The 18,886-nt window shown below is 34.1% G+C and overlaps 3 protein-coding genes and 3 non-coding genes across 10 annotated transcripts; 1 reads left to right on the top strand and 5 right to left on the bottom strand.

Annotated features, from left to right (window-relative positions):
• The first annotated feature begins 1,702 nt into the window (after positions 1-1,702).
• On the top strand, positions 1,703-2,783 carry DUT1 (DUTP-PYROPHOSPHATASE-LIKE 1). Its single transcript, XM_039029044.1, has 3 exons — positions 1,703-2,055; positions 2,149-2,240; positions 2,334-2,783. Exons 1-3 carry the CDS (start codon positions 1,718-1,720, stop codon positions 2,576-2,578), a joined length of 675 nt encoding a protein of 224 aa, XP_038884972.1. The 5' UTR covers positions 1,703-1,717; the 3' UTR covers positions 2,579-2,783.
• Positions 2,746-10,412, bottom strand: LOC120075552 (Sugar isomerase (SIS) family protein). 3 transcript variants are annotated; one of them, XM_039029041.2, is made up of 24 exons: positions 10,170-10,412; positions 9,725-9,789; positions 9,574-9,650; positions 9,340-9,421; positions 9,214-9,261; positions 8,806-8,961; positions 8,636-8,732; positions 8,402-8,444; positions 8,093-8,160; positions 7,909-7,993; positions 7,074-7,122; positions 5,890-5,962; positions 5,731-5,791; positions 5,056-5,122; positions 4,781-4,837; positions 4,619-4,672; positions 4,413-4,541; positions 4,194-4,257; positions 4,036-4,109; positions 3,823-3,876; positions 3,680-3,748; positions 3,495-3,584; positions 3,204-3,311; positions 2,746-3,067 (listed from the first exon to the last, which is right to left on the bottom strand). In XM_039029041.2, exons 2-24 carry the CDS (start codon positions 9,767-9,769, stop codon positions 3,017-3,019), a joined length of 1,701 nt encoding a protein of 566 aa, XP_038884969.1. In that variant the 5' UTR covers positions 9,770-9,789; positions 10,170-10,412; the 3' UTR covers positions 2,746-3,016. The 3 variants fall into 3 exon arrangements, with proteins under 3 accessions (XP_038884969.1, XP_038884971.1, XP_038884970.1); XM_039029043.2 differs by having other exon boundaries at positions 10,109-10,252; XM_039029042.2 differs by lacking the exon at positions 10,170-10,412 and adding an exon at positions 9,879-9,999.
• Positions 10,413-14,213: 3,801 nt separating this feature from the next.
• On the bottom strand, positions 14,214-14,285 carry TRNAE-UUC (transfer RNA glutamic acid (anticodon UUC)). Its single transcript has one exon. It is a non-coding gene; the product is annotated as a tRNA-Glu (tRNA).
• Positions 14,286-14,399: 114 nt separating this feature from the next.
• TRNAE-UUC (transfer RNA glutamic acid (anticodon UUC)) lies at positions 14,400-14,471 on the bottom strand. The gene has a single exon. It is a non-coding gene; the product is annotated as a tRNA-Glu (tRNA).
• A 91-nt stretch (positions 14,472-14,562) lies between these two features.
• On the bottom strand, positions 14,563-14,634 carry TRNAE-UUC (transfer RNA glutamic acid (anticodon UUC)). Its single transcript has one exon. It is a non-coding gene; the product is annotated as a tRNA-Glu (tRNA).
• A 670-nt stretch (positions 14,635-15,304) lies between these two features.
• Positions 15,305-18,421, bottom strand: LOC120075800 (Erythronate-4-phosphate dehydrogenase family protein). Of its 3 annotated transcripts, XM_090312873.1 has the most exons (4): positions 17,876-18,421; positions 17,645-17,765; positions 16,317-17,130; positions 15,305-15,801 (listed from the first exon to the last, which is right to left on the bottom strand). In XM_090312873.1, the coding sequence occupies exons 3-4, from the start codon at positions 17,019-17,021 to the stop codon at positions 15,559-15,561; spliced, it is 948 nt and encodes a 315-aa protein (XP_090168999.1). In that variant the 5' UTR covers positions 17,022-17,130; positions 17,645-17,765; positions 17,876-18,421; the 3' UTR covers positions 15,305-15,558. The 3 variants fall into 3 exon arrangements, with proteins under 3 accessions (XP_090168999.1, XP_038885403.1, XP_038885402.1); XM_039029475.2 differs by lacking the exon at positions 17,876-18,421 and having other exon boundaries at positions 17,597-17,837; XM_039029474.2 differs by lacking the exon at positions 17,876-18,421 and having other exon boundaries at positions 17,645-17,786.
• Between the last annotated feature and the right edge of the window lie 465 nt (positions 18,422-18,886).

Here is an 18,886-nt window from a genome sequence, read left to right as displayed (position 1 = left end):
ATGATAATGTAATTCATGGAGAAAAATTAGCTAGAATAAAATTTTTTTATTTCACTTTAGTTTCTCATTTAATTTAACAATATCTCTACAAAAAAATTTAATGGGTTAATTGTTATTCATTGCCCAAAAAATAAAGAAAGAAATAAATAAATAAAGAAGGATTTTAAAAATTAAAAAAAAAAATTGTAATTCATATTTTATTCAACTCAAAAATTGGTAGAATTATTGAATAAGAAAATTTTAAAACAAAAATAGTAATCATAAAAATATATTATTTAAAGTTAAAGAAATCGCATCAGATACTCAGACATACGAATTCAACTTTGTACCATAAACACAAATATATGAACTCATACTAAATAATTCTATACTCACATATGAACTCTACAAATATATAAACTCGACAGACAAACTCTAAACATTCTAGTCTCCGTACTTTCAAATGTTCATTTTGGTATTTCTACTTTCAATTTTGATTCATTTTAGTTCTTGATTTTTTTTTTTTTTTAAAAAAGTATCCATCTGATCCTTTAAAAATGAAATAAAAATGAAAATTAAGGGACAAAAATGATCAATTTTTGAAAGTACAAAACCAAAATGATCAAAATTCAAAAGTATAGGAATAAAAATGAACATTTTAAAGTACATAGGCCAAATTAGTATCTAAACATAATAATAACAATGCTTCTCCAAATTAGTAAAAATTAGACTAAAAAACACTTTTGGTCCATAAATTTTCGTAAAAATAACAATTTAGTTCATAACAATTTAATCTCTAAACTTTCACTTATATAACAATTTAATCTTTACCGTAACAATTTTATCCCTTAACTTAAAAAAGAATTAGATGCAAGGGTTTGAGAATAAACTTGAAATAGATGTAGTTCGGTGTAAGGATAGAGGTAGATGAATCAAGTTTATATAGAGGAAGGCTAAGAATGGAGAGAAATGTTCCATTGTCGATAATGGCGCCAAATTTTCCCGCCATTTCGCTGCACCATATCTAGTGCTACTGCAATCATACGGCGACTATGCAGGGTGCAAACGGATCGAGTTAGTGGCCAGAAATCGACCCAACTCAACGGTGTTTCGGGTCGTGTTATTATTATTAGTATTTGTTTACTCTGTTCACAATTTTGAGATTAAAAATCACTTTTAACCACTCAACTTTTATTTAAGTAATAATTTATCTTTATTTAAAGTTTATAATAAATATCTTACATATTTGGTATTTAGGAATTGAATTTTATAAGATTTTAGTTATTAGTCATGTGTTGTATATAAAGTTACATACTTTTAATTAAAAAGATAAAAAAAAAAAGTTATAATCCGACAACCCAAACCAACTTGAATATTAAGAGTTGGGGTGGGTTAGAAACTTTATTTGGGTTTTTTGAGTTGCCAATCCAACCAATCTGAATTTTCGGATTGGTCCAAAAAACCCCCTCAACTCGACCCATATACACCCCCAATTTATATCATTACAAACAAAAATTTAGAGACTAAATTATTACCTATATGAAAGTTTATGGACTAAAAATGATTTTTAACCTAGAAATTATAAACGGGGTGTTATTTTTTTTAAAATAATACTAATAATAATAACACAGACCCGAAACACCGTTGAGTCGGGTCGACTTCTAGCCGCTAACCCGATCCGTTTGCACCCGACATAGTCGCCGTATGGTTGCAGTAACACTACATATGGTGCAGGAAAATGGCGGGAAAATTTGGCGCCATTATCGACAGTGGAACATTTCTCTCCAGTCTTCCTCTATATAAACTCGATTCATCTACCTCTATCCTTACACCGAACTACATCTATTTCAGGGTTAATAATTCCAATTTATCTCAAACCCTAAAAATGGCGCAGAACGGCACCTCAGAAGTTAATGAATCACTGCGGTCGCCCAAGGTACAAAAGCTTACTCACGAGAACGGTGAATCTGAAAATGTTAGCCATTCATCGACGCTTCTCAGAGTCAAGAAGTTGTCCGAGAAAGCCATTTTGCCATTGCGAGCCTCCGCTCTCTCTGCTGGTTACGATCTTTCCAGGTGAGTCCTCTGAGATTCTGTTAATCTCCATGAACTAATGCAGGAAATTTCAGTTCTAGTTACTTATCATACTTTTGCAAGTTAATAATTCAGTGCAATAGAGATGAAGGTCCCTGCTCGAGGAAGAGTTTTGGTGCCGACTGATTTGAGCATCGCGATTCCGGAAGGAACCTACGCTCGGATTGGTATTTCTTTCATCTAATCTATTTACGTACCTTCCATCTTGCATGTTTGCCGTTTTCTGGAGTTGATATTGAAACATTTTGGCTCTTTTGCAGCACCACGATCGGGCCTGGCTTTGAAGCATGCGATCGACGTTGGTGCGGGTGTGATAGATGCTGATTATAGAGGCCCCGTGGGAGTGATATTGTTCAATCACTCCGATGTGGATTTTGAGGTGAAAGCGGGCGACAGGATTGCGCAGCTAATTCTTGAGAAAATAGTGACGCCGGAGGTGAGGGAAGTCGAGGATTTGGATTCCACTCTGCGAGGTGAAGCTGGCTTTGGATCTACAGGTGTTTGAAAAATGGCGGATTTTTAGTTCTTTTCCCCATTTTGTTGCATCTCAAAACTATATCAGACTTTTTGTTGAACATATGTTATTAGGAACGAGAACTTTGTTTTGTATCCCGCTACTTCAATCAACGAATTATCAAAATTTCAGATACAAGGGGGGGAAGGCCATTATAATTGAAGTGAAGCAATCAAATGTTCGACAATTTATTTCATTTGAAAGCCTGGCTGCAGATTCAACTGTTCCCCATCATGGTGGGCTCTGGAATAGTACATATTGCATAATGTAGAAAAATTTTGCTTATTAGAAGTTGGGGCATAATTTAAAGATAAGCCACTCAGCATAAAAATACACAATTAAAGTAGTTAAAAAAAGAGCAAGAGGGGAGGAAAATATATGAGATGGTTTATGTTATTTGATATCAAAATTCTTGGCCATCAGCAATAGTTAAATTCTGGGTAGAAGAGTAGGAAGATCAGCTGGGACATCCGAACTTGCCTGCAAAAGACACCAACAAAATCATAAGATAGGCAGTAAGGGCAATCCTAATAATGAGCATTCAAGAGACGCCATCTTCACCACTAAAAAAAATCATAACCCTAAATTCTTGATAATTGTGAACAATCAAACATACCCCTAGATATCTTTTCAACAATGTTGTTGTACTGTGGTTAAAGCCTTCAATTGGTTCTCCCTTTGTTCTAGATGCATTGAGTTGTTTTCGAACCTGGGTTGCAAGTGACTGCATTCACATATGACATAATGTATATCAGTATCGATAAAACCAAACCCACTGAAGCATCGCTAAATGGCAACTCAAGAAATGGAACAAAAAAGGAAAGGGAAAAACATGTCGAAGCTGAATCATTCAGTACTTTTCATGTTTATTGTGAGGGTGGAGGGGAATGATCCTAGAAAAGCATACCTTGCCCAGTTCAACACCCCACTGGTCAAAAGAATTGATGCCCCAAACAAAACCTTCTACAGCAATTCTATGTTCATAAATTGCTAACAACTGTGGATTAAATATAATTAGTCATGGCATCATAAGTGCAAATAGGTTGAACGAAGAAACTTCAAAAAGAGGGTATTTTGAAACAGATTACACACCTGACCAATGTTGTAAGCATTTAATGATGGAAGAAGAATACTGAGAGAAGGCCGATTGCCAGAAAATGTCTGAGGGGAAAGAATAAAGTTAGGTTGTTGAATCCATCCAAAAGAATAGATAGCAGTAAAGATCAATGTGTAACCTTGTGGGAAATAAGATGCTCTGGAACATTCTCCTTGTGCAATTGCTCTGGTGTCTATTAGTTCACAGGATGAACACGATATGTTATCACTCAATTTCCCAAAAACGGGGGAGGGAGAAAAACAATACGATCATAGTGTTTTCAATGCATATCATTGTAATGATAGAAGATGGTTCTTTTTCAGAGTTTTCATTGAATTGTGTAAAAACTGACCTTCCCATAGGCTAAGGCATCTGGCTGTGCAAAGAAGTTAGACATGAGTTCATCATGATTACTCACAACCTCACCTGTGTGACAAATGGAAAATTAGATATGCAAGAAAAAACACACACTCTGGCTTTCTTATGATCATAGGTTGACGAATAAAATACCTTTTAAGTAAACGGGTTGCTGGCTCTTTACAACACCAATAAAATCACAAGGAATAACACGTCCCTGGAATTTTAGAAAAAGAAATAGTTCAGAAAAACTAGCAATCAATTTATAGCAATAACTGACAGAACTAACAATCTCCCTGGTCATAAAGTAGCATTTACCGTTAAACAAGATCCATATGTGTACTTGGGGCATAATTAAATAGTCATACATACTTGGTGAATTAATTGGTAAAAACTGTGTTGGCCGTTGGTTCCAGGTTCCCCAAAGTCTATTTCTCCAGCCTCAAAAGGGAGTGGAACCCCATCAATTGAAACGCCCTTGCCATTACTCTCCATGCTAACCTAGAGTACAGTGGAATGAGCATTTAGAATTTAGTGGTGCGGAAAAAGTTACACAAAGAAGAGTTTTAGCTGCATGCCTGTTGAATGTGTGGAGCAAACTTCTCCAAAGCCTGGGAATAAGGTAAGATGGCCTGGGAAGTAATAGATGTTATTAGAATTGAGAAAAGAACAAGAGAGAACTAAAACTTCAAAACAGAGATATTCTCCCAAACCCTACAAACAAGATCACAAGAACTTACTCTCGCAGCATGCCCAAGAAAAGAAACGTTCCATACACTCAACAATCCCAAAAGCACCTGAAGAAATTATGATATTGTTAAAATGTTAGGAAATGCATGACTATAGTGTAGACAAGAAAATGTACAGCTTCTGACCAAATACATACAGAAATAAATACATCCAAAACTAAAAGAAATAGAAACCACAGCATAGAAAGAGAGAAGAATGAGGAAAGCAGAGGGAATTTATCGATGGCAAAATGTTAACAACTTTGTTTAGCTTCACCCAAACTTACTGGAATGTTTTTCTCAAAAGGAGAGGAGTAGAAATGCTGGTCAATGCTTGAAGCTCCCTTCAAGAATCTGTAGGCAAGAAATGCATCATCTTAGACATCTCAAACTTGAAAAAGATTAATAGAATATATTTTCTTTTTAGATCAGAAAACAATATATGTTCTTGTACTTATTACAGGACTTTAGCAACCAGTATACTAAATTTCAGAACAAGTTCAAAAGATTTCATTCTTTCTTTTGTTGTCTTTCATTATAGATCCAACTGTTGTAAGCTAAACTTGATTGAAGTGTTTGATCTTAATAAAGGTACTGACACTGCAGATTGATTGACTTTAGGGAAAAAATCCAAATCAAATTAATTATGATTGACTTATACTTCTTTCAAGTATACCAAATTAGGAATTCAGTCGAGTCAACATCTGAAAAATAAAACATGGGCAACACTTGTTGGAAATATAGCAATGAAACTCTTCATTATGAACATAGATCTAAACTATTTTCCGTCCATTTTTGTTATAACTAACACATTTTCCATCTAATTCTAACTGTGTACATTTACTAAACAAACACAGAAACAACTTGAAGGATGTATGGTTGGTTTCCACCTTACACACAATATTATCCATGTTGAGTTAACAAAAAGTAAAACTACATGTTAGAATAACAAGGAACCATACTTCTCAACAACTGCGAAGCCATATTGAAGGGACAAAGGCAACACTCCTACAGCACTGCAAACTGCAATTGAACTTCACATTTTCAACTGTTTCATTGTGACTTATGGGATAGCCAACATAAAGCCACAGAAGAATTTCAAATGAGCAAGAAATGTTTACCACTATACCGTCCACCAACCCAGTCCCAGAATGCAAAAGCATTATTAGGATCAATTCCAAACTTCTCCACAAGCTGCATCAACAAATCTACTGGTTAGTATACTGCAAGTGGCAAAGCCACAAATGTTTATCCATGGAACCAAACCAATTCCACAAATGCCCTGTTTTTTTTTGTTTTTTTTTTTGCTTTCTTTCTTTCCACTCCTTTTCTAAAATTTGAAAGAAAGCTGCTGAGGTGAATATTTTTCCAGTTTAATAATTGCTAGGCAGGGATCAAACCATCGACTTTTGAGATGATAATTGATTTCTTATCCACTGAGCTATGCTTAGATTGTTGGTTGAGGTGAATATTTTAAACACAATGTCTTATATAAAGCTCACATCTTTAGCAATTTTCTCTAACTCATTCTTGAGCTATTAGTCTTTTCTTACATATATTTTAGATATTATGGCTCACCTCACTGAAGCCCACACTTAATTTTCACATCAAGCTTAAGCTCCAAAAGAATACATTTCTCACTTGACAAAATATTAAGGGGTTGTTTGAGGGAGCTGTAATGAAATGAGTTTGTAATGTAATGTAATCCAAAGCCCATGTAAGGGGCTGTTTGAGGGGCTGTAATGAAATGAGTTTGTAATGTAATGCAATACAACGCCCATGTTTGGATTGAGCATCTTGGGCTCAATTTGTAATACCAAACTCATTTCGTTTCACAGTTTTCAACTCAACCCTCTTTCCTACCGTTTTCACACTTCACAATCTCATTTCCGTTCCGCTCTCGATTCCTCACTCATTCCAACAGCCCTCATTCCAACACCCCTTAGATTCTCAGTAATCCAAATTACATTCCAGCCTCCCAAACAACCTCTAACTAAAACTAAAACATGTACTCCCTAGGATGCTAACCAAGTAGCTGAGGGGGAAGGAGTCCTTTAATCAAGCTTGGAGGCTGAAAGTATGAATATAAAATTTCCACAAATTGAGGTTAGCTAAGCTGCCAACTTAAATTTATTTTAATGTAAAGACTGCATGTATGGATATGCACAAAAATGGGACAACATGAACATTTATCCCCAAAAGCTGTAGTGCTTCGACTAAAAAAATGTCTGAGAAGAATAAACATTCAAGTTATCAGGCATGGAGGCCACATCAAAAATACGAAGGATAAAAAAGATGATAATACCGGGAGGTTTGTGCTAACTGCTACCATATGCTTTGCAACAGCTGAAGGCCTGGGATTGAAGAAATTTGTCATATTCTAGCTTTTATCCATGAGAAATAACAAAATGATACTCTATCCCCGTGAAATCGGGGAAAAGAAATTTTGTCTCAATTTGTCAAATGTTCAAAACCATTTAAAAATACACCAAAATAGATAGGTGATTTGTGAATAACTGACCGATAAAAAACATAAAAAATTATCAATTTTCATCTTTAATATACCCAATAACTGATGCAAATTATAGCAAATTATATGCACGAGACTCAACAATATGACAAATCCCCAAACAGTTTAGCACTAGACTTGAAGAAACACAAAAATACTTGACTCAACAATATGAAAACTCCACAAACAATTATGTGGACTGAAGCAAGCACAAAAACATGACTCAACAGTCGACACACAATTTAGAAGGAGACTCAAAGAACAAGCACAAAAAAAGCTCTCCAACATTTTACATCTTAAAACTGCGGTAAGAAAGAATGAATGAGCATCCCAATAAACTCAAATTCCTGGATGAACTCATCTCAATGTACCTTAGTATTTTTACATTCTTTTGTTTTTTCCTCTATGACTCTTGGCTTACATTTGTAACTTGTAAGTCACATGGCTTAATTTATTAACTATCTTAGGTAATTAATTGTTTGCTCAAGTTAGTCAACCTTCTATAAAGTTAGCTTATCTCTTTGCTATGTCAACCTCACAAATCTATTTGCAAAGCGAATACCATTCAATGCCTGTATGAAGTAGAGATGCCAAAACAACCTTAACAATAATATTGTAGATGATTACTAACCCAAGAGCCGCAGAAATCCATTCCCTAAGTGTTCGGGCATTTAACATAGTTTCAGCAGTGGTAAAAGTCTTTGAAACCACCACAACTGCAAGCATATTCAATAAGTAAAAACAAAAAAAAGAAGGTACCTATGAAGAGAAGAAGTTTGAATGAAAATGCTCTTGACAAAAAATAAACAGCCTACCCAAAGTAGTTTCAGGGTTTAAACCGGTGATATTTCTCGCGACATCAATGGGATCCACATTAGCAAGACTGCAAACAAAGCATAGAAAATGATGAACTCTTTCAGTCTGATTCCCAGTAGCACAAAATGGTGAAAATCCACAACCACAAATCTTAAATCTAATCATTCATCTATTGAATAGTTGAACTCTTATAGTTTCTGAATATTCCTACTCCTTTTACAACTTTTCCAATAAGATGAAATTCCAGGTTTTCTAAAGTAGATTGCTTCATTGTTTCATTGACGGAGGAAGTGTCACAGAGTACTTACAAACGCAATTGACGTCCTTCTGCAGACTTAATAGCCTCTGGATCTGAAAATACCATTGAAAATAAGCTACAGGCTCATGTTGAAAATGAGTGAAAGGAACCAATTGAATGAGTAAAGCCTTAGGAGATGATTCTACTCAAAGAAACTAATTGAATGAGTCTTGACTTTAGAGATAACTCTACTCAATGGACTACAATAATACATATAGATAAGAAGAATAAATATTTTCTCAACCTGTTTGAAGTGCAGTGTGCACAAACAGAGGCCCCAAGAAGCTGCCACCAATGCCAATAGCGACAACATCCTTCAGAGGTTTTCCTGTGGCTCCAACCTACCAAAACTTGCGAAGTATTAGAAGTGCAAAGGGTATTAGAGCCAATGAATAATAAGGAGCAGAGATTTACCCAAGAACCATTGCGAACTTTCTCAGAGAAATCCTGAATCTTATCAAGAACGTTCCAAACATCAGGCACAACATTTTTTCCGTTACTCTGTATTGTTGCATCTCTTGAAGCACGAAGAGCAACATGCAGGACTGCCCTATTTTCTGTGCTGTTTATCTATGGGCCACAAAAATGAGGATGGAAAGAACAGTTATCTTCTATTTTTGCAGTGTCAAATTCTTGATGATACAGATTTTACACTCTTCAACAAGGCAGAGAAGAGCTTAACTACTTTTTCATTCAGAAATAAATATATAAAATGCCAACATTTCCTTCCTGAAGAAAAGAAGATTACTGGACGAGATCATTACTTTTGATTGCACAAAAATTTTCACACGAACTGGTCAAGCATAGAAAACCTGCACTTACATGTTCCCCATTGTACATCCGATTAATTTTTTCCTTGAGATTTGCCGCCTAAATTGGACAAAAGGGAAAAAGATATCAGAAAACAACAATTTCCACTACATAGTAATAACAGCGAACAAAACCCACCTCTGCCAATTTGAAGAGTTTTCCAATGGTTTCAAAGGTGGCACGTTGTCGTGAATAATCCAACAATATGCCATCATACTCACTAACAAAAAATTAGCATCATCAATGAAACGGTGTTATCAAATTAAAGCATGTCAAGCACAATTAGGTAGAACCAAGAGATGGCATGAATATGAACAAAAGACTCAAGGAAACAAAAAAAAAAAAAGAAAAAAAAAACTAAGAGCATCATACACCATCAAGGAATTGCATCTGGCAGCATCGCTCATCAAATCACGCAGATGGGTCTTGTTAATGTCCCCAACATGAGCCTGCAGCCAAGATAACCTTCAGCATTATGATACCACATAAGAAGCTAAATTCAACTTCACTCCAATCCAAATACCTTCAGATTCTTCCATGCCTCGGTGTCAGAGATTAGAGAAGCCATTTCAAACAATCAGAAATCACCTGCAACAGATTCGTAATTTCAGTAGTAAACCTAGCTACAGAAAATAGAAAATTCAAGATTTTTTTCCCCTTCTGTTGACAGTTCTCACAAGATTTGACAACTACAGAGCATTCAAATCCCAAAACCACCCAAAGTAGAGCATAGGATTCAGAAAACCAAACTTATTCATAAAAAATCCGGGATGAAATAGCAAGTAGAGGAATCGAGACATTGATGTAGCATAGATAGGGAGAGATTCTTATTCGGAAAAGAAAAAGAAGAAAAGAGGATTGGAATATGTAAAGATATACGACGATAACAGAAAAAGAGGAAACAAACATTAGGTTCGATTCCGAGCTGGAAATCCGAGATTGAAAGAGATGAAGAAAGTTGAAATCACCTGTGCGAGAGAAGAAGAAAATGTTGTATTCGGAGATTACGGTGATGCGAATTGAAAAGGCAGAAATTTTGAGCGAAAACCATGGGAAGTGATGAGTGGAGGTCTGTGGGCTTCGGGTCGGAAGTGCCACGTGAGATCGGCGTTGTGAGGTCACGTGAGGAGGAGCGCGTGGCCGGTGCTAGTTTTCGCTATGAGCCAGGGCATCAATTTGATGCGGATCCGAATCCAATACCATCTTAAAACACGTTTGAAGCAAATAGTGAGCTTGCTTAATATTATGAACCTATGAACCAATTCAAATTAAGTTTCGCAAATTATAAGAAATACCTACAAAAAGTACTCGATGTTGAGAAATGCTTAGATTATTAGTCATCTTGCAAAAATGCTTGATTGAATTTTGGAAGAAGAGTGAAGATTATATTTTATGTTACCGATGATATCTTTCTTTTTTTTTCTTTTTTTCTTTTTTTTTTTTAAAATTTTTTTTTTTTCGTGCTATTCTATTTTTTTTAAATTGTTAAAAGAGATATAAAGATTCGGTCTTTGGGTCATTGATTTTTTTTTTTTTTTTTTTTAAAGCAAACAACATAAACCAATCACTCTCATTCAAGAATAAGAGAAAGAATAGATGTTAGAAAAGAGTCTTTCTAGACCAAAGAAGATGCCGAGTAAGCAAAATTAGTGAGTCACTTTGTTCTCCTCTCTAGAAACCTTACAAAAATTACATATATTGACAGATTCAGCAAGATTAAGATTCTCCCCCATAAAATGATCAACCTCAGACAAATCACTGTCTTGATGGTTCAGCAAATTAACCACATCAAAAGAATCAGATTCAACCACCATCGAAAGATTTTGTCCCTTCCAATGCCTACAAACCTCGAACAAGCCTTCTACCATTGCTTTCGTTTTCAGTAGGGGTGTTCAAATAACCCAACAAGCCAAACAATCCAGATTACCCAACACAAAATATAAAGTTTGTGTTGAGTTAAACTTTTTCTATTTTTATTGGGTTTGATCGTGGGTTGGTTAAACAAAATTTTGGGTTGACTCAACTCAACCCAACCCAATATATATATATATATATTTAAAGTTTGATTACTTTGTACGGATTAATGTGTGACCTTTTATTTTTTTTAAAAAAAATTGTCATGATATTTGTCTTGAAATATCATATATGTTTGGTATTTAACATTTGAATTTTGAGACTTTAGTTATTAGTCATGTGTTAGATATTAATTTACATATTTTTAATTAAAAAATAAAAAAAAATAAGTTATAATCCGACAACCCATTCCAAAATTTAAGGATTGGGTTGAGTTGGGTTGGAGACTTTTATTTGGATCATTTGGTTATCAACCCAACCAACCCGGAATTATGGGTTAATCTTAAAAACACCTTTAACCCAACCCAATCAAACCCATGTACACCCCTAGCCTCCAGCACCTTGACCCCTAATTATGATCGATATGCTTACAACCACCCAAATTTAGGAATCCAAGGTAACCCGCAAATTCGGCCGAAACCCCCCATATTGCCTAGAGTCCGACCACATCGCATCGACATTTAACTTCCAAAGGCCCTCATTAGGGGCTTTCCAACCACCTCTCCCACGATTGGGATCAAAATAGAAAAGGAGAGACTAACCCAAGTAAGCTTCGACCATCGCTTCCAGCTCCAAGATAAATGTCTCTTTCATCTGAAGACCATTGGTTGAAACAAATAACATTCTTTTAATGAAAATTGGGTAATCAATGGAGCATTTGGGGCAAGGAATTTGTTATTATAGTTGGGTTATGATAATTTGTCTTTGGAGTGTAGATTGTTTTAATTTGGGTTATAATAGTAGGTGTTTGAGGTGTAAACTATTTTAGTTTGACAAAGAAATAGTAAACACCGTAAAAGAGAATAAAAAAAATGAAGGTAAAATAGTAAAAACTGTAACAAATGGAGGCTTTGAAATAGTGTTAACTGTAGCTAATTGGGGATTAAAAAATAGTATTATTGTATCGAGAGGTGGTTATTATAATCTTAGGATGATCCTTGTCCCAAACACATCGTAGAGGACGTTTGGGGCAAGGAATTAGTTATTATATTCCTATGTTATTATAGTTTGGTTATACTAGTTGTGTTTGGAGTGTAGATTATTTTAGTTTGGATAATAATAGTATGTGCTCAAGGTGTAAACTATTTTAGTTTGAGAATGAAATAATTATCATTGTAGCGAAAAATACAAAAATGATAATATAAAATAGTAAAAATTGTAGAAAAACAACAAATACGGTAACAAATGAGGGTTTTAAAAATAGTGTTGACTGTAGCTAATTGAGAAAAACAATATAGTATTTACGCAAGATGTGGTTATTATAACCTTAGGATAGTCCATGCCCCAAACACACTCTAAGTTTTTTTTTTTTAACATATGCATTTAATTACTTGTTTGATGACATCTCACGCCTTGAGGTGTTGTTTGGTAACTATTTATGTCTCGTTTGGTACATATTTTGTTTTTAAAAATTAAGTCTATGGACATTGCTTTCACTTCCAAAATTTTTCATTTGTTATCTATTTTTCACCAATGGTTTAAAAAACCAAGCCAAATTTTGAGAACTAGAAAAAGTAGCTTTCAATTTATTTATTTATTTATTTATTATTATTTTTTAATTTGGCTAAGAATTCAATTATTATACTTAAGAAAATTACAAATCGTTGTAAGAAATGTAGATGAAATAATCTTAGTTTTAAAAAACAAAAACAAAAACAAAAATCCAAATGATTACTAAACGAGGTCTTAATTCTTTTATTTTTAAAAAGTAAATCTATAAATACCACATTCATATATTACTTTCTCTACCTTTTGTTAACTATATATATATATATATATTATAATATATTATATTTCAAAATTCTTAAAAGTTGGCTAATAACTCTACTTTTTATATGGGAATATGAAAACCATGCATAAAATATTGTGAGAAAGTCGGCACACATTGAAAAAAAAAAGAACAAAAAAAAAAAAACAAGACCTAAACTTTTTAGGGGTGTTTGGGGCAAAGAGTTGGTTATTATACTCTTAGGTTATTGTAGTCGAGTTATAATAGTTTGTCTTTATGGTGTAGATTATTTTTGTTTGGATTATAATAATATGCGTTTGATGTGTAAAACTATTTCAATTGGATAAATAAATAGTAAATACTGTAACAAAAAAAAAAATAATGAAGGTAAAATAGTAAAAACTGTAACAAATAGTAAATACGGTAGAAAAATGGGATTTTGAAATAGAGTTTACTGTAGTATTATAGCCTTATGATAATGTTTGACTGTTGAAATTGAAAACTTAGATTCTCATTGAACATACATTTTAAATCATATCTAATAGATAAATTATTATTTTTAAATTAAATTTATAAATAACTAAATAAATTTTAAAGTTTAAAGACCTATTAGACAAAATAAAATAAAATATTAGGAACTTAGACACTTTTTGAACATTAATAATATTAACAATAATTAGATGTTGATTATGTAAGAATGTATCTGGAGAGATGCAATTCAGGTTACATATAATCATTATCATTTATATCGTACCACATCATTTATAATAATATTCATAACATCGTTTTATACAGATGGACTATTATAACATTTTTTAAGCTAAATTAAATATAACACAAGCTAAATTGAATATAACTCAATTGACATATGTTAGTAATTAATAAATTGGTCGTTCAAATTCTCTCATTCACATATATTGAAAAATCATGTTTTCATGTATAATTGACAACTCGTGTAACTCAATTGACATATGTTGATCTATATTGAAAAATTACATTTTTACATATAATTGACAACTCGTGTAACCTTCTTTGAAAAAAAAGAAGATGTTTTCAAATGATGAATTATCCATATCTAATATTAATTTTTAAAATATTTTAGCGATATATCATAAGATTGAGACTTCGTTGATGTTGATACACTTGGTCCATTTTTAGAAAAAAACACAATACACAAAAATAAATGAAATATAAAGAAGGAAATTTAAGATTCCGTTGCCGGGAATCGAACCCGGGTCTCCTGGGTGAAAGCCAGATATCCTAACCGCTGGACGACAACGGATGGTTGAAAGAAAGGGCTTCATTTTATTTTATAGAAGAAAAGGCGGCATTTTATTCTTTTATAAAATACTTCTAAAGTATAATGCGATATTTAAAAAACGAGAAAAAAGATTTTTTCCGTTGCCGGGAATCGAACCCGGGTCTCCTGGGTGAAAGCCAGATATCCTAACCGCTGGACGACAACGGATGATTTGAAGAAAAGGCGGCATTTTATTATTTTATAAAGTACTTCTAAAGCATAATGCGATATTTAAAAAAGAACGGGGAGAAAAACTTTTTTCCGTTGCCGGGAATCGAACCCGGGTCTCCTGGGTGAAAGCCAGATATCCTAACCGCTGGACGACAACGGATGTTGATGCTAGTTCTCTTTATATAACAAAAAGAAACAAGATAAATTGATTTTTTTTAAAAAAAAGTAATTGCAAAATCTTTAAAAGAAACAAAGAAGGAAAATGACGGTGAGATACAAAATAAGTTTCGAAAATGAGCCCACAAATAATTAAAATCGGTGAGATAATAGGATGTAAAAATATACCATCTCATGTTAAAATCCCAAACAGTCCTATTAATGCTTTATTTTTTCTTGTCACATTCTCTCTCTCTTCAATTAGTGCTTTAGTTTCAAGTCTTTCTAGTGTTAAAATTGAGCTTAACTCTATCAAATCTCAAGCAATATATATATATATATATAACTAATGGTTCTACAGTTAATTTTTATGCTAGCACTAATTGACGTAATATTTGTTTTGAGTAAAACCAACTACAAGAATTTCTAATGGTTCTACAGCTAAATTTTTATGCTACTTACATGTATTGTAGCTTTATAATATATTTTAGTGTTATATATGCAAATCTTTCTCATGCAAGAAAGAAAAAGGTAAACTTATCTATCTATTTATACAATTTCTTAAAATTTTTATCTTCATAAAGGTTGAACGATTGAAATTCCCCCTTCAATATGACAAAAGAAAAATCAAAGTTGAATAGTCCTTATAAGTTGACTAAGAAACACCAAAAGAATTGAAATAGAAAGTTCAATTATCATTTTGCTGCTTCCATACAACAGAATCACACTAACTATACACATGCAGACAGACATTATTACAAAGCTTAAAATGATCAAATCATCACATTGTTCCTCTCAATGGATAAACAAGTAATGTTCCATCACTCTCTTTAAACATCCAAGTTTTCCACAATCAAAATTTCAGCTACATAAGTCTAAAAAAAAAAAAATAAGGGTAAAAAAGAGACTTCAATGACTGTGGGCTTTGTCAAACGAACCGCCTCGTGAAGTTTCGAGTAGTTGCTCGATAGGTACGGACAAGCAAGCCAACCCCCACACCAATTCCTAAACAAACACCAAGCCCTATACCAACACCAACTCTCACACCTGCATTAAACCAGGAGAGTTCACCATCTTCATTGTCTAAATATTCTCTCCTCTTCCAGTACATGTTGTAGTAGTCGTCGTCACTGTTGTCGATGTCCCGTTTGTATCTTACATATTCAGTGGCCTACAAGAAGTAAACGGATATTTGAGGATATGAAGGCCAAAAGTGCATTAGCACAACCACCCTATAATCAAATAAGCTTAGCCGATTCGGGACTTGGGCTGCCATTACAAATTAAGAAGGCAGTTGAACTCAAGAAAGATTTAGCTAGTAGAGAAGAATATGGATTGAAATCCAAACAACATAGCATTATAGTAGGCAGAAAATGATGATTAATCCAAAATGAAAAGGCTAACAACTACACTGGATCAGGATGAAAATTAGGATTAAATTTTCTTTCTCAACAAGTAGGTGCATACCCTTGAATTTGATTTGGATGATATCATCAAGCATTTGATATAATTAAGATATTTTTGTATGGGGTTTATATACATATAGAGATTGACAATAAATTTAACTTGGCTATAAACAAATCAATCTAACCAGGAGAAGGTTAATGGAACTTGCAATATTTGTGTAAACAAACTCACAGGGTCCAGAAATCTCAAGTGGCGAACCCCGGAGTATCAGTGATGTACCTGTAAATCATATTCTGAGAATCGATCTTCATTAGATTCAGGTGTCTCAGATTCTGGTATGGCATCCAACATGGATTTCCAACTTTGCTTCTTCCGAGAACTTAGCTGCAAAGTTTTGGTCAAGATGATAGGATTTCCAGAGAAGCTACCAGCTACATAAACCTCGATTATCAGGGAAGCAGTTTCAGCTCCATTCATATGCTTTCCCTTCAAGAAGCCAACACCTAACTTCGACTCGCAGCTCATGTTCCACTTCTTCGCATTGCCTTTAGATTCCCCTAATAAACCATTACGATTTGCCATCTCTAGAATCCCAGAAAGAATCAAATCTTCCTTGTCATATACTTCAAACTTTACACTTCCACTCAACCTTATATTATCAGTAGTCACAAAAGTAACTTCTTCTGATTTCTTATCAGCCCTATCTCTCCTCAGGGAGGAAGAGACGCCCTCAGAGTGACTACTACATCTAACACCATTGACCTCAAAAAGGGTGTCGGGGCTGAGAGGGATATGGTTGAGTGTGAGGAACTCGGGTGTCAAGTTGTCCACTTGGAAATTACTGATCCTAACATAGAAGACTCTCAAATCAAGCCAAGATGATGAATACGCTTTAACACGAGGCTGGTGACGTGAGAATCTTGCAAGTTGAAGTTCATTATCGATCGATTCAACTTTTGGTAGTGTCTCAACAGCACCTTCCATGGTTAAAGGAGCTCAATTCCTACCCCAACTTATCGAAATGGCAATAACATGGGAGGAATCATCCAAGAGTAGATCAAAAGGCAAATCTAGGTTGTCTCTCAATTCAACCCTGAAATATACACATTGCTAAGATCATTAAAATAAAAAACAAACTGACAAACCCAACCAAAATGACAGGTAATCAAGTTCATAAATAGAAAACTAATTTCCAGCAATAGAAACCCTTAAATTAAGGGGAGTGAAAAACAAAATAAAAGAAGTTCCAATTCAGGCCAATTCAAATCACATGGCAAACCCAACCGGCCACACAAGTTGAATGAGATCCAAGTATCCAAACAAAGAGGATAAGAAGCAGACTATGCAATGAACTCCATCAGTTGCATACGTATAATCTGTGGATGTTAATGAAAGACATACAAACACTTAATTGAAAGAGAGATTAACTAAGAAAATACAAATGAAACTCCTCAGATTTGAATACACAGAAGCCGTTAGCAGAAAGAGAATCCACCCCAACCACGAATTAAAGCTTGCAAAGTCACAAATCCAAATAGTTCTGATGAAAAAGAAAATACCCAGATCTCTTTTTGGCAAAATTTGATCAAATTGAACTTCTGACTCACCTGATAAAACGTCTTGGAACAATAGTTCTATACTGAGCGCCTCCTCCAAGAACCTGCCAGCCTCCAGCAAATTGAACAAACCCACATCACACGAGATAGAAGCAGCCAAGAAACCCTTGGTCTGTATTGTTTCAGAATTACATCGAACCCACAAATAAAATAAAAAGAAAAAACAGAGAGAAATCAAAACCCCTTTTCACAGTTGGATAAATACGTATAAAATAAACTCACACGTCAAATCCAGCAATCAAATTCTCGATAAAGACTAATATCTATAGTTATCCCTCTGCTTGTGCTAAGAGTGTCCTCAAATCGCTTTCAAGCTACACGATTAAAGCTTTTGATTCCAAGCCAAGAGAAAGTGGGCAGTACCCTCCACACAAACAAATTACCGGGTCCCTCGTCACCCAATTGAAATCTGACGGTAAGAAACGATTATTAATCCAAATTGAGCTAAAGCATTGAGGTGGGTCTACAGGAAAAAGTATGAAAATGATGAAAATGGGAACAAAATCCAGAAGCTTGTGGGAGCAAGAACGAAAACCACCCGTTTTCCTCAAGAAAGTGATGGGAAATTACTCGAGAAGAAGAAGTAAATCTGAAGAAAAGAAAAGAAAAGAAGAGAAGATGGGGGAAAATATGGGAGAGATCGATCTTATCCATTAGCAAGGAGTACGGATTGGCGCAAGGGCAGAGCGTTGACGCTCAAAGATTGGTGACGATGACCGGAACCATAGCGCGGCTAGTGGCATTGCGTTAGGACCGTTGTCCATTCTTATGGCCACGTCTTAGTAAAGCTTGTAATATAAGAAAGCCCATGGGCCGTCTTTTACCGTTTAACATTATCAGGCTGTTTTCTAAAATACAACCCATCGAATCCAAATAAATATAGTAAAAATTTTATAATCTAGACATCGATAGAAGTCTACCAGTGTCTAATAATATCTATCATTCATAGATTATGAAACTTTACTATATTTGTAAATATTTTTAACAGTTTTATCATTTGAAATAATTTCTCTTCTTATTAATATTTTTTCTTTTTCTTTTTTGAGAAAAACGTTATTTAGGTCTCGTTTGGTAACCATTTGATTATTTTTATTTTTGTTTTTGAAAATTAATCATATTTTATCCACATTTCTTACAATGAATTGCATCTTTTTTAAGTACAAAATTCTCAAGCAAATTCCAAAAACAAAAACAATTTTTTAAAAGTTTATTTTTTTAGTTCTCAAAATTTGG

Source organism: Benincasa hispida, chromosome 4 (assembly GCF_027475165.1).
Source record: "Benincasa hispida cultivar pf3 chromosome 4, pf3_genome.v1.1, whole genome shotgun sequence".
NCBI lineage: Eukaryota > Viridiplantae > Streptophyta > Magnoliopsida > Cucurbitales > Cucurbitaceae > Benincasa > Benincasa hispida.
Note: the sequence above shows the minus strand (reverse complement) of the source record. Positions and strands in the feature narration are given on the sequence as shown.

Bases quoted from the DNA above. Each gene is read 5' to 3' on its own strand.
- LOC120075800 (XM_090312873.1), bottom strand. From the start codon at position 17,021: ATGGAAGGTGCTGTTGAGACACTACCAAAAGTTGAATCGATCGATAAT. The intron at 15,802-16,316 runs GTACATCACTGA...TACTTCTTGTAG, and splicing joins TCTCAGAATATGATTTACAG to GCCACTGAATATGTAAGATA.
- LOC120075552 (XM_039029041.2), bottom strand. From the start codon at position 9,769: ATGGCTTCTCTAATCTCTGACACCGAGGCATGGAAGAATCTGAAG. The intron at 4,838-5,055 runs GTAAGTTTGGGT...TAATTTCTTCAG, and splicing joins CTTTTGAGAAAAACATTCCA to GTGCTTTTGGGATTGTTGAG. The intron at 4,110-4,193 runs GTATTTTATTCG...TTTGTCACACAG, and splicing joins GCAACCCGTTTACTTAAAAG to GTGAGGTTGTGAGTAATCAT.
- DUT1 (XM_039029044.1), top strand. From the start codon at position 1,718: ATGGCGGGAAAATTTGGCGCCATTATCGACAGTGGAACATTTCTCTCC. The intron at 2,056-2,148 runs GTGAGTCCTCTG...TTAATAATTCAG, and splicing joins GCTGGTTACGATCTTTCCAG to TGCAATAGAGATGAAGGTCC. The intron at 2,241-2,333 runs GTATTTCTTTCA...GCTCTTTTGCAG, and splicing joins AGGAACCTACGCTCGGATTG to CACCACGATCGGGCCTGGCT.